At 42.8% G+C, this 15,147-nt stretch overlaps 1 protein-coding gene across 2 annotated transcripts in view; it reads right to left on the bottom strand.

Annotated features, from left to right (window-relative positions):
* Nucleotides 1–3,722: 3,722 nt before the first annotated feature.
* The window catches only part of dedd (death effector domain containing), a 22,485-nt gene continuing 11,060 nt past the window's right edge, over nucleotides 3,723–15,147 (bottom strand). For both annotated transcript variants that reach the window (XM_039604806.1, XM_031727114.2), the window contains exons 3-5: nucleotides 11,258–11,362; nucleotides 11,018–11,155; nucleotides 3,723–6,377 (exon numbers count right to left, since the gene is read on the bottom strand). In XM_039604806.1, the coding sequence (XP_039460740.1) occupies nucleotides 5,971–6,377; nucleotides 11,018–11,155; nucleotides 11,258–11,362 (650 nt within the window). In that variant the 3' untranslated portion in view covers nucleotides 3,723–5,970. The remainder of the gene's footprint in view (nucleotides 6,378–11,017; nucleotides 11,156–11,257; nucleotides 11,363–15,147) is intronic.

The following is a 15,147-nucleotide window of genomic DNA, read 5'->3' as shown; positions in this document are numbered from 1 at the left end:
TCACATATCTAATGCCCTAACACAATTTAAAAGCGTCCTATGCCCAAGTTCCGAACTTTGCTGACCAAAAAAGTGCAAACCACCGCCCCGGACGGTAAACTGACCTAGTCAGTAGCTATTTTGGGCCGTCCCCAGTTGCCCACGATTGCCAATCGGACTATCCCTTCCCATGGAAAATCCTGAGCGTCCCCAGGAAATTTGGAGCGTCACCTCCGAACAATGCACTTCTTAGAACTTCCAAAGTTCCGTTCTACAGGAATTTAATTACTTTGAAGACACCCCATAAAACTACACAACACAAGCAATCTTATTGATGTCCAAGCCCGGCTTTATATTCAATTGAGACTTTAATGTCACAAACACTTCACCAATTACCTATCACACTAAATTCACTTAGCAGTCCAACTGCTTTTATTTACTTAGCAGTCCAACTGCTTTTCTTTAATCAGTACTGTCACTTGACGTTTCATTATCATTACTTCAATTTCAATTCTCATGAGATTTTCACCAAAATCAAAACAGACATTTACCAGTAATTTCAGTGAGTAAACTTTTAATTTTGTAATATCCAATCTGGCACAGTTTGGAAATAATTCAACAGGTAGTGCCTTACCTTTGAATAAGCCGGCTTATGTCCACTCACTTCGACCACTGACTCGTGTCTGCCCGTTCGAGCGCCTCAGACCCTCTCGGTCTCAATCTCCAACTCTCTCCCCCCTCAACCACCGGCCAATGCACCAAATGTTACGGGTCCGAAATTGAGGACGAGAGTAAAACAATGATGGTCCAGAAGAGGTCGGTCAAACAATTGATTTTAATGAATACACGCAGCGTGGGGAGACGTACACTGGAAAACAGTTGTAAATCCCCGTCCAAAAATACACTTCAGATTGCTTTTATAACATCAGGGTATTATAACGCCCCCTCTTGCGTTTACAAGCAAATAATTTGCATCTTAAGAACATTCTTTGCCTCTTCTACAGACAATAATCAATTTTAAGAGATAAATGCAGAGACAGGAGTTCCCCTTTCTGGCATCCTCTTCCAAACATGATCTCAGGCCTTTGAGGTCCCCATGGACTTGTCCTCCTTCCGTCACCTGTTGCTAGGCAAACTCAAATGCAACAAGAAGCTGAATAGATTCAGGCCTTTGCTCAGCTACTATTTTACTGTAACAATATACTCAGCATATAAGCTTTTAAGATTATAGATTTAACTCAACGATTTAAAGTGGTTATAACTGCACCTGTAATAAACATGTTAATATGTGATTATGATAACCCCTGTAATACAAATTATAACATAATGCCAGCAACTTCAATAAATGCTTGGATGAAATGATAATTAATGCAATAATAAAGATGATGGTTATGTGAAATAATCCCTGTAATTCTACACGGCACATAAGGATGCTGTCATAGCCTGTCAACGACGTTGATTGGCTGCGTATATACGAATGTGAATCGCATTATTGGCTGGACTATAGGATAAGGTGGCATCGTTCTAATCCCATACAGGAGCAGCCAGTCACTCACTGACTAACACTGCAAAACAGAATTGTTAAAGTTTTAATTTTAATTTCAATTCAGGTTAGATTTTTTTTGTGCGGAACGCAGATTTTCTGTGCGCAGAGACCGTGCCAGCAGTGCGCAATTGCGCACGTGCGCAGCTTAGAGGGAACATTGTCCTTGGGTGTCTTGGAAAGCGCTTTTAAATAAAATATATTATTATTATTATCATTATTATTATTATGTTTATAATTATTATTAATCTCTTCTGCGACCATCGCTAAAACCCACTAGCTGATCTACATCACAGCAACAGTGATCACTGAGACAGTCACAAAGAGTATGACCTTCCATGGAGAAGAAGACTACAGGCCAGGATCAAGTCAGCACAGAGGCAAGTTAACCAGCCGCCTTGGGCAGCCACCTTAAGAGGTACACTACAAGTCAAAATTTTGGACACAGCTTCTCATTTAATAGTTTTCCTTGATTTTCATGACTATTCACATTGTACATTCTCACTGAAGGCATCAAAACAATGAATGAACACATATAAGTGTGAAATAACTCAAAACATGTTTTATATTTCCGATTCTTTGCACTCTCGGCATTCTCTCCATGAGCTTCATGAGGTCGTCACCTGAAATGCTTTCCAACAGTATTGAAGGAGTTCCCAGAGATGCTGAGCACCTGTTGCCCCTTTGTCTTCACTCTGCACTCCATCTCATCCCAAACCATCTCCACTGGGTTTAGGTCAGGTGACTGTGGAGGCCAGGCCATCTGGTGCAGCACTCCATCACTCTCCTTCTTGGTCAGATAGCCCTGACACAGCCTGGAGGGTTTGGGGTCATTGTCCTGTTGGAAAATCAATGATGGTCCAACTAAACACAACATGGATGGGATGTCATGTCTCTACAGGATGCTGTGGTAGTCATGATGGTTCAGTGTGCCTTCAGTTTTGACACACACCATCACACCTCCTCCTCCATGCTTCACAGTGGGAACCATGCATGTAGACACCATCAGTTCACCTTTTCTTCATCACACAAAGACAAAGACTCATCAGACCAAAGCACACATTTCCACTGGTCTAATGTCCATTCCTTGTGTTTCTTGGCCCAAACAAATCTCTTCTGCTTGTTGCTTTTCCTTAGTCGTGGTTTCTTAGCAGCTATTTGACCATAAAGGCCTGATTCACAGTCTCCTCTAAACAGCTGATGTAGAGATGTGTCTGCTACTGGAGCTCTGTCTAAAATATGACATATTTAGAGTTATTTATAAATGTTTTCTTTGTTACATAATTCCATATATCTTGCTTCATATATTTGATGTCTTCGGTATCTACAATGTAGAAACTAGTACAAATAAAGAAAAACCTTTAAATCAGAAAGTGTGTCCAAACTTTTGACTGGTAGTGTACACCAGAGCCATAGAAGCCAGGTCAAAAAGCCAGATGTTCTCCACTGAACCATCCAAGGTGTACTCTCAGTGGCAGGGGACAATATGAGAACAGTCCCACCAAGGCTGGAGATGCAGAAATACTGGAAGAGCATAATGGGCTGAAGGACACAACACATAACAACAATGTTCAAAACTCTCAAGCATGAAGAGTTGGACACATAGAGTAGAAAAGTACTATATAAGAACCAGTACAATTTGCCATTTAGTATCAGAAGGCAGACATTGAAGGTAGCTACATGTACCTTGGAATCCCACAGGCAAATGGGAGCCATGAACCATGAGGAATAGTGGTAGTGGTAGAAGTGGACAAGCAGAGGAAGACGGCTGTAGCTCAAGAAAAACCAAGGGCCAAGACAGAAGCTCGAGAAGATGTCGAGGGTGAAGGCAACAGTAGTCCCTGTGGTAATCAGATTACTTGGGGCAGTGACCAAACTGTGCGAGTGGTTCAAGCAGATTCAGGGACTGACATCTGAGATCTCTGTCCAGAAGAATGCAGTCCTAGCAACAGCAAAATTATTGCACAAGACCCTCAAACTCCCAGGCCTCTAATACAGGACCCATGATCGAAGGATAAAGACCGCCTTCAGGGGCGAGTTTGGATTATTATTATTTTTTGTAATATATGTAGTGCCATGTAAAATCAAAACTTTCTACAGGTCTATTTTCTGAAAGAAATGCAAAACTGAAGTAAAAAAATGTGACCCACAAAAATATTTACAAAATGGTTACATTGTGACTTGAAACACTGACACCATAACAGGTTGCATGCAATTTAATGTAAAAGCTGGATTTAACAACTACCATAACATACAATCAACATACACCTACCTATTTCCTAGATATGAACTTTTAACCTTGACATGAAATTCCACTGGATAAAAATATAAAATGTATGCCTCTTCTATATCATTCACAGTGGCCTGTCAAACTTGCATGTTCTGATATGTCCCAAAAGATGCCATTATGGCCAACACAATACGGGGCTTTTATTTCTTTCTTTCCTAGGATGAAAATCATAATAAAAACACACGGAATTTTTATAAGGTTACATAAAACCAAATGCTAAATTCAGGTCACCATTTAACTAACTGATGAGAAGCTAGACAAGATTCAGTTACATTTTTAACACAAGTAAAATTTCATTACAACATTTGACAAAAAAAATGCATATTTGTAATGCATTAAGAGAAAATATTAAGCTGGAAAGTGAACAACTGCATTAAAAACATAGTTTGCTGATTACACAGTACACATTTGCTTCTCTTGAGTACTGGCCTGTTCATGTCGTAGGAGATTTTAGGGTAGGCATACAGAAAAACAAAGGAAAATGTAAAATAGCAGAATTACAGATTGGTGTTCCAAGTAACAGTACGTACTGAAATGATATTCAGTCTCCGATCTACTTCATCCTTGATATGCTGCTATTACACATTTTCTAACTGAGCTCGCATTGGCCTGACATCAATGTCAATTAGTCATTTATCCTGATGAACTGCATCCAAAAAGATGATTCTGCACATCAACATTTGATGGTGAACACTAACATTAACATTACATGTCATTGCAAGAAATAGGGCCTACTTTGAAACTAGTAAAGTATAGTTTGGCATTATGAAAGGGCATGTATATGTCAGACATTGATACATTCTTAGTCCTGTCTTACACTTGGATTTATTAAACATAACAAGTGGTTATAATTTTAGGGGCGGGGGGCCACATGTGGTTTTCATAGGCACCCATCCATTATTAGTTTCATGTTACACTGTGAAAGCCTCCTACCACTAGAAGCATATAATTGTGCAACTTAAATTGTGGAGGATCAACATGCTTTACATCTTGCTATTATATTATTTTGGCTTCTACAGTGCTATTTTTTACACTTTATTTTCTGTTTGAAAGTTACCATACCTGTGACAACTGCTCTTTTAAGGGATGGGATGAAATGAGATGTGATGTTATTTCAACACCTGCCTGTACCACTATTAGAGGAGACAAGTTTAACTACACGCTCATGTTGTATCCATAGAAAAGATTGCTCTTTATACCAATTCTAAAGCTAAAGCTAGATGAGAGATTTGTAACCAATCACAGACAATCACTGACTCTCTGTCACCCACATCACTTTGGTCTGGCATCTTGCTTCCTGCACCTACTGACGTGGCTGCACATACTGGTGTGAATTTCCCTGCTGTTTTACAGATTTGTGTTTAGTGTCGTTATAAAATTTATTCAACATCAGTCTTGCTTCATAGTTAACACAGCAAGTAGGTACAGGGTGACAAAGGAACTGACACACTTTCAAATCCATACATATTAAGAACACCACAAAAGTCTATTTCTCACTGGAAATAATTGAACACATTAGAATTATTCTCTTACATTGTTTCCATAAACTGGCAGTGACTTTACAACTGAATTTGAATTCACAGCTGTTGGCAGACAGAATATGTTAGAGAATGCCAGGCACAGTAAAGGTGACAGGGAAAGAGAAGCTTGATCTTTGCAAAAGTGTTCACAGAACATTCTCTCATTGGGTATGCCAAACAATTTGTAATCTACCTGGAAAAACCTGGGGAAAAAAAACACAAAACAAGTCTAAAAATAAGTACATCTCCCACTGGGAGTAACTTGTGAGAATTAAGTGTTTCCTGCATTCAAAATAACTTCACCTTAAAACAGGATTGAACAGTATCTTTAGGTTAAAAGTTTTAAATGAGCTGAGCTAACATACCACAAACAAGAAATTGGTTAAATTCAATGCACTTGTTTGATTCCATCCTTGAAGAAAATGAACAATAATACCAACTTGTTTGCATCACCCCTTTGTTTTTGCCAACACAGTTCCATTTCTCTGTACATGCTATGGAAAGGGATGCCAAGTAGATAACATATGAGCTTAGTTCTCAAATATTTAATGGGGTTGGCTGGAAGTTCTTCAGTTCCTTTCAGGCACCTTAAACAGCAATCACATCTCACTCTACTCCCTACCACCTGGAGAATGTTTCTAAGATACAGAGTCTTTGTTACCCACTGCTGAGCTTCCTCCACTTGTGACCAAATTACGGAGCAGTTTGCGTCGACCAGCTTGGTAGTCCTCCTCATCAACATTGACTAACAGTTTTATAGCCTCGTGGCCTACAGCCTGTTTTAGGGAATCTGTGATAAAGACCCCTTTGAGGGCCTCTAACAATGATCCATTGATGTAGTCCCTCCAGAAGGCATCCAAGTAGGTGAGCTCAGAAAATTTGATGTCACAGATGATGGAGCCCAAGTCTCGCGATTTTAGGATAGTGTTGGCCTGGTTGAAGCGCTCAAATTGCCGCTCCACTGCCTCTTGCTTGTTGGAGAAGACGTTGCCCTGAAGTGCAGATTCATGCTGGCAGTACTCAGCACGAACTCGTAGACGAATATCTGAAAGGGTTGAACAAAAACACAAAAAACAAGAGACTGTCAAAGTATTCTGGACAACTTTGTCAATAATTGTCTTGTAAATGTTGTACAAGATAATGATTAATTCAATCATTACAGTGTTAAAAAAAAAACCCCAAACAACAGAAGATATGCTTAAAACTCACACATCGCTTCTATATTATACCCTTCCTGATATACCAAATAAAGCAACACTCCTAAAGGCAGCAGTCATATCAACTGAAAATTACAGCATGCTTTTTTCTGTTCAGTGCAATTTGTAGTAAATTGAGAGCTACAGAGCTCATAAACTATATTTGTGTAGTTTATTTAAATATACCCCACCTAAAATGTTACGTTCTGACAGGCAAATGGCAATAATAAGCAACAAGGCTAAATGAAAAAAAATAAAAATAAAAGGTAGTTCATCGAGAGCATGCCTTTCGGTTGTAAAACTAACTGCACTATTTTAGTTAATACAAAACACTGCTTTATTTCTACTCTTTTATCTCTTTGAACTGTGTGGACATTAAAGGTGAATCTTTGGATTGATTTAAAGTCTAAATCAGCGGTCCCCAACCTTTTTTGCACCACGGACCGGTTTATGCCCGACAATATTTTCACGGACCGGCAATGAGGTGTCGCGGATGAATACAACAAAATAAAACTAGTGCCGGTACCGAAAAAAGAAGATTTATTCATAACACACGTGAAAAAGACCCAGGAAAACCGAGTTAACGATAAAACGATAACAAAATAACGCTGAAAACCGATAAAACCCTGAAAACCATACATTTCACACCTGAGCCTCAACTCTTGCGGCCCGGTACCAAACGACTCACGGACCGGTACCGGTCCGAGGCCCGGGGGTTGGGGACCGCTGGTCTAAATGACAGAAGTTTCTCTGTTAAATTTTGCCTTTGCCCTCTTGCAGTGTACCTCAAGGGTCTATTTTGGGCCCATTAGGTTTGCTTTTGAGGAAAAATAATCTGTCTTTTCATCGTTTTGCTGATGACATCAAGATTTATTTTCGTATGATATTCACTGTGGTTCTTGTTAAACTGCCTTAAAAAAAATGAATTGGTTAAAGCAATACTTTTTGTCATTTTCATTAATGAAAGCAAAACAGAAATTATTATTTGTTATTCTACATCAGATCTGTCAATAAAGCATTGCGATTCGATTTATTTGAATAGGATTGTTATTAAAAAAAGGCTGTTTTGTACAACCAAAAACTTGCTTTATTTTAGAAATGCTGTGTTTTGTTTGTCTGCCCACAATATCTCACTGAGTAGATTATTTCACACTACAACTAAAGAATAATGAAACCAAAATGAAAGTGAGGAAGATTGTAAGGTTGTGGTACCCCTGTGCACGCACTGATGAATATTCAGACTCCCAATTATGCTATGGTAAGAAAGGCTATGGCTGTGTAGTCTAATGAACATGTGGTGAAGTATTAATTTGTCATAAACTGGCAGGTTGTGGCTGGGAAAAAGAAAGACTTCAGCCTTAGATAAGCAATAGTCAAATGACAGATTCTCTGTATTTGTCATTTTTATGCTTCACATAAAAACAACATTGTGTTCTGTCTGTCAACTATTCAAAAGTGTAGAATGTTGTAAACAGTTAAAGAAATAATATATATATATATATGTACAGTGGCTTGCAAAAGTATTCGGCCCCCTTGAACTTTTCCACATTTTGTCACATTACAGCCACAAACATGAATCAATATTATTGGAATTCCACATGAAAGACCAATACAAAGTGGTGTACACGTGAGAAGTGGAACGAAAATCAAACATGATTCCAAACATTTTTTACAAATAAATAACTGCAAAGTGGGGTTATGAAACACCCAGCACGCCCCTGCGGGTGGTTTATCCTTCAAGCTCGGGTCCTCTACCAGAGGCCTGGGAGCTTGAGGGTCCTGCGCAGTATCTTAGCTGTTCCCAGGACTGCGCTCTTCTGGACAGAGATGTCCGATGTTGTTCCCGGGATCTGCTGGAGCCACTCGCCTAGCTTGGGAGTCACCGCACCTAGTGCTCCGATTACCACGGGGACCACCGTTACCTTCACCCTACACATCCTCTCGAGCTCTACTCCAAGCCCTTGGTATTTCTCCAGCTTCTCGTGTTCCTTCTTCCTGACATTGCTGTCATTCGGGACCGCTACATCGATCACTACGGCCGTCTTCTTCTGTTTGTCTACCACCACTATGTCCGGTTGGTTAGCCACCACCATTTTGTCCGTCTGTATCTGGAAGTCCCACAGGATCTTAGCTCGGTCATTCTCCACCACCCTTGGGGCATCTCCCATTTGACCTTGGGACTTCCAGGTTATACTCGGCACAGATGTTCCTGTACACTATGCCGGCCACTTGGTTATGGCGTTCCATGTATGCCTTGCCTGCTAGCATCTTGCACCCTGCTGTTATGTGCTGGATTGTCTCAGGGGCATCTTTACACAGCCTGCACCTGGGGTCTTGCCTGGTGTGATAGACCCCAGCCTCTATGGATCTTGTACTCAGAGCTTGTTCTTGTGCTGCCATGATTAGTGCCTCTGTGCACACATATATACACACACATACACACACACACACACACACACACATATATATACATATCGAGAACGAGACATTGATTCACTGATCCACACCACCAGGATATACAGCAATGACATCGGAATGTCGTTCGGACTGGAGAAGTGTAGTCGGGTGATAACAAAGAGAGGGAAGGTAGTCAGAACTGAGGGGATCGAACTACCAGAAGGCAACATTGCAGACATCAAGGACAGCTACAAGTACCTGGGGATCCCACAGGCGAATGGGAACCATAAAGAGGCCGCTAGGAAAGCTGCAACCACCAAGTACCTGCAGAGGGTCAGGCAAGTCCTGAGGAGTCAGCTAAACAGTAAAAACAAGATCCGGGCTATCAACACCTACGCCCTGCCCATGATCAGGTACCCTGCTGGGATAATAAGCTGGCCAAAGCAGGAGATAGAAGCCACTGACATAAAGACAAGAAAGCTCCTGACCATGCATGGAGGGTTTCACCCCAAGTCCAGCACCCTGAGGCTGTACGCTAAGCGGAAGGAAGGAGGCCGGGGACTGGTGAGTGTCAGCACCACAGTCCAGGATGAGACAAGAAACATCCACGAATACATCACGAAGATGGCCCCAACTGACAGCGTGCTCAGTCAATACCTCAGGCAGCAGAAACCCAAGAAAGAGGAGGAAGGCGAGGAACCATCATGGAAGGACAGGCCTCTGCACGGTATGTACCACCGGCAGATAGAGGAGGTCACTGATACCCAGAAATCCTACCAGTGGCTGGACAAAGCTGGACTGAAAGACAGCACAGAGGCACTAATCATGGCAGCACAGGAACAAGCTCTGAGCACAAGATCCATAGAGGCTGGGGTCTATCACACCAGGCAAGACCCCAGGTGCAGGCTGTGTAAAGATGCCCCTGAGACAATCCAGCACATAACAGCAGGGTGCAAGATGATAGCAGGCAGGACATACATGGAACACCATAACCAAGTGGCCGGCATGGTATACAGAAACATCTGTGCCGAGTATAACCTGGAAGTCCTGAGGTCAACATGGGAGATGCCCCCCAAGGGTGATGGAGAATGACCGAGCTAAGATCCTGTGGGACTTCCAGATACAGATGGACAAAATGGTGGTGGCTAACCAACCGGACATAGTGGTGGTAGACAAACAGGAGAAGACGGCCGTAGTGATCGATGTAGCGGTCCCGAATGACAGCAACATCAGAAAGAAGGAACACGAGAAGCTGGAGAAATACCAAGGGCTTGGAGAAGAGCTCGAGAAGATGTGGAGGGTGAAGGTAACGGTGGTCCCAGTGGTAATCGGAGCACTAGGTGCGGTGACTCCCAAGCTAGGCGAGTGGCTCCAGCAGATCCCAGGAACAACATCGGAGATCTCTGTCCAGAAGAGTGCGGTCCTAGGAACAGCTAAGATACTGCGCAGGACCCTCAAGCTCCCAGACCTCTGGTAGAGGATCCGAGCTTGAAGGATTAACCGCCCACAGGGGCAAGCGGGTAATTTTTTTTTTTTTATACATATACATATATTACTGCTGTCAGTGTTAATCTCATTAAAATGACGTTAACGCCATAACCGCATTAACGCGGCAAATCTTCGTTAGCGAGTTATCGCGGATCGCACCGTACGAGGGGCTGCACGGCATCAACACGTTAACGAGCTAACCGTGCTAACGTGCTGACGCCGTGCAGCCCCACACACCAACACAAATCCCTGTTTTAATGAGGACACACATGCTCTTTCTCTTAGTATTTAGGTATGAACACAAAGCAAAGATGAAAACCAGCACAAAGAGACCTTATAGTGATCGCCACAGTGATTCTACAGGTTTTATATGGTCAACATAGATCACATGTGCTGCCACCATGAGTTGAAAAGAGAAATGGCACTTTCTTAATTCTGTTTGTGATGGGGGATCATAAATAATACATTTCAAGGTGTAAAAAAAAAAAAGACCAGAATGACGCAGGGCTGTGATCGGATATGTTTGGTGTATATGTGCACATACGCACACATAAGATCGCAGAATAAAAACACTGATAACGCAATATATGCAGTTCCTTCTTACCGCATGTTTGCTTCTCTCTGCAGTCAGCCGAGGAATGAATTCTCTTCCGTTTGCGGTTTGGTACAGGAGGAGCTGGCTTTGTTTGTGCAGGACCCACGTGTGGTGCTGACGGGGAACAACAAATGACTGGCTGGGGACCTAGAAAACAACATTATTTTTATTATGTTTTTTAGTCATCTGAATCGTACTGTAAAATGTGAATAGGAAGACATAAGCATGCACTCAGATGTCAGCACCCACCTGTTCTTCTGTATGGTACAGTGTCTTTGTTCTGTACTCTTCCTCTTGGTAATATATAACGCACTGATGTCTCTTCCAGGTACTTATCAACAGGGTCTGGGCACACTGAAAAGAAATGATTTCTAATATTATTCTATTTCAAAAGCTAATCCTCTTCAAACTACAGAAATCAGTCACACATTAAGCAAAGATGACATCAACAATCAACATTTATGTAAAGAACGGATTAAATTAGCTTTATGTGTATCATTTTTACGTTTGCATTAAGACAATACACAAATAAGGTGACTGTTCTAGAATGCTGTCTTTACTCCAAGCAACGTGGTTACAAATAGGGCTGTTCGATATAACGATATATATCGGATGACGATATAAAAACGTCTATCGTTTCATTGATGGTCACTGTAGTGGCTATATTAATTTCCTAAAGTTTTCTCTTTCTGTTATATTTAATATAACCACACTACAGACGGACAAGCGCTTGTTTTTATGCGTTGTCGTTAGCAACAACGACGGTATAAACCACCTCGTGTCCGCTTGTTTATTTTCCACATAAACCTTTCACAATAAAGCTCAAGATCCTGTTAAGACTTTTCAAAATAAACTGAATCACGTGAAAGATGCAGAGTATTTACAGATGAGAAGCAAAAAAGAGCCATCAGGTGCTAAAAAATAAACCTTAGACTCAAACGTTAGAACAGGCTTTTCCCCGCAGCACGCTGTGTAATAAATACTCACAAAGAAAACGGCGGCAGTTACCACTTATGTCTAAAAATGTATCGTTTCATGCATCAGTTAAAACACTCGACTCCAGGTACGCAATGCCCAGCTGGAAACACTTCACGCAAGTCGAGCTGCCCGACATTCACAGAATTTACAGAAAATGTTAAATTTTTGTGATTTATATCGTTATCGGATGATAGATGTCTTAATATCGGGATATGAGATTTTGGTCATATCGCACAGCCCTAGTTACAAATAAAGGCTTTGAATGAAAGTGGAACAGAATTAAATAATTAAAAAAAAACACTTAACAGCAGCTATTAGTGAAACATTTCATCATGTTAAAAAATGTAAAAAGTAAAAAGGCTTGAAGTTCATGTCAGTGAGCCGGTGACACTGGATGATATTTCTGACTGCTAGATCGTTTTTGTTTTCTTTTTGGAAGCTAGAGCTTAAATTACAGCATTGGGTATTACTGTTTAACATTACTGCATTCACTGTTTATTGTCCCCTTAACTTTTTCCCCCATGGTGTCTATTGTGTTAGCAGGGGAAAGCAAAGAGAAAGATGATATTTGCAACAGAAAAAAAATCTGAAACTAGCATTACTAGTTAGTTCACGCCCCATTTTGAATGAATAGTGGAATTGTAAAGTGCTTTGGGTGCCTAGAGAAGCGCTATATAAATGCAATCCATTATTATCTTAGGATGATATGGTACCTCATAGTACCGCATCCCCCCAACAGAATGCGTTCTCAGACTGCTGGTTTACTTGTGGTCACTAGAGTATTTAAAAGTAGAATGGGAGGCGGCACCTTCAGCTTTCAGGCCTCTTTTCTGTGGAACCAGCTCCAAGTTTGGATTTGGGAAACAGAAACCCTCTCTACTTTTAAGATTAGACTTTAAATTTTCCTTTTTTATAAACTAGAGCTAGGGCTGTGCAATATGACCAAAAGTAATTTCTTATCCCGATAATGATATATATACACACATATACATACATATACGTATATAAAAAAACACCCATCTCGCCCCTGAGGGCGGTTTATCCTTCAAGCTCGGGTCCTCTACCAGAGGCCTGGGAGCTTGAGGGTCCTGCGCAGTATCTTAGCTGTTCCCAGGACTGCGCTCTTCTGGACAGAGATGTCCGATGTTGTTCCCGGGATCTGCTGGAGCCACTCGCCTAGCTTGGGAGTCACCGCACCTAGTGCTCCGATTACCACGGGGACCACCGTTACCTTCACCCTACACATCCTCTCGAGCTCTTCTCTGAGCCCTTGGTATTTCTCCAGCTTCTCATGTTCCTTCTTCCTGATATTGCCGTCATTCGGAACCGCTACATCGATCACTACGGCCGTCTTCTCCTGTTTGTCTACCACCACTATGTCCGGTTGGTTAGCCACCACCATTTTGTCCGTCTGTATCTGGAAGTCCCACAGGATCTTAGCTCGGTCATTCTCCACCACCCTTGGGGGCATCTCCCATTTTGACCTCGGGACTTCCAGGTTATACTTGGCACAGATGTTCCTGTACACTATGCCGGCCACTTGGTTATGGCGTTCCATGTATGCCTTGCCTGCTAGCATCTTGCACCCTGCTGTTATGTGCTGGATTGTCTCAGGGGCATCTTTACACAGCCTGCACCTGGGGTCTTGCCTGGTGTGATAGACCCCAGCCTCTATGGATCTTGTACTCAGAGCTTGTTCTTGTGCTGCCATGATTAGTGCCTCTGTGCTGTCTTTCAGTCCAGCTTTGTCCAGCCACTGGTAGGATTTCTGGATATCAGCCACCTCCTCTATCTGCCGGTGGTACATACCGTGCAGGGGCCTGTCCTTCCATGATGGTTCCTCGCCTTCCTTCTCTTTCCTGGGTTTCTGCTGCCTGAGGTATTGACTGAGCACGCTGTCAGTTGGGGCCGTCTTCGTGATGTATTCGTGGATGTTTCTTGTCTCATCCTGGACTGTGGTGCTGACACTCACCAGTCCCCGGCCTCCTTCCTTCCGCTTAGCGTACAGCCTCAGGGTGCTGGACTTGGGGTGAAACCCTCCATGCACGGTCAGGAGCTTTCTTGTCTTTATGTCAGTGGCTTCTATCTCCTCCTTTGGCCAGCTTATTACCCCAGCAGGGTACCTGATCACGGGCAGGGCGTAGGTGTTGATGGCCCGGATCTTGTTCTTACCATTCAGCTGACTCCTCAGGACTTGCCTGACCCTCTGCAGGTACTTGGTGGTTGCAGCTTTCCTAGCGACCTCTTCATGGTTCCCATTCGCCTGCGGGATCCCCAGGTACTTGTAGCTGTCCTTGAAGTCTGCAATGTTGCCTTCTGGTAGTTCGATCCCCTCAGTTCTGACTACCTTCCCTCTCTTTGTTACCATCCGACTACACTTCTCCAGTCCGAACGACATTCCAATGTCATTGCTGTATAGCCTGGTAGTGTGTATCAGTGAATCGATGTCTCGTTCACTCTCGGCATACAGCTTGATGTCATCCATGTACAGGAGGTGGCTGACAACCGCTCCGTTCCGTAGTCGGTATCCGTAGCCAGTCTTGTTAATGATCTCACTGAGGGGGTTTAGGCCTATGCAGAACAGCAGTGGGACAGAGCATCTCCTTGGTAGATCCCGCACTTGATGGTGACTTGTGCTATGGGGTTGGAGTTGGCCTCTAGTGTTGTACGCCACATCCCCATTGAGTTCCTGATGAAGGCTCTTAGGGTCCTGTTGATCTTGTACAATTCTAGGCATTCCAGTATCCAGCTGTGGGGCATTAAGTCATAGGCCTTCTTGTAATCAATCCAGGCTGTGCACAGTCTGGTCTTGCAGTCTCGGCTGACTGTTCTGTCTACCAGTAGCTGGTGTTTTGCGCCTCTGGTATTCTTGCCAATCCCTTTCTGTGCCCTGCTCATGTATTGACCCATGTGCCTGTTCAGGATGCCTGACAGGAGCTTCCATGTAGTACTGAGGCAGGTTATTGGTCGGTAGTTGGATGGGACCGGTTTGTTCATTTGTGCTGCCAGTCAGCTTCTTCAGCCAGTAGGCGTGAACCATGTCGGGCCCTGGTGCTGTCCAACTCTTCATACTGGAGACCCTTTCTTGGATGTCTGCCACTGTGATGGTTACTGGACCCTGCCCTCAGATCCACTAGCCACTGAGCATTGCCGTTATGGGT

Source organism: Oreochromis aureus, linkage group 20 (assembly GCF_013358895.1).
Source record: "Oreochromis aureus strain Israel breed Guangdong linkage group 20, ZZ_aureus, whole genome shotgun sequence".
NCBI classification, from domain to species: domain Eukaryota; kingdom Metazoa; phylum Chordata; class Actinopteri; order Cichliformes; family Cichlidae; genus Oreochromis; species Oreochromis aureus.
Note: the sequence above shows the minus strand (reverse complement) of the source record. Positions and strands in the feature narration are given on the sequence as shown.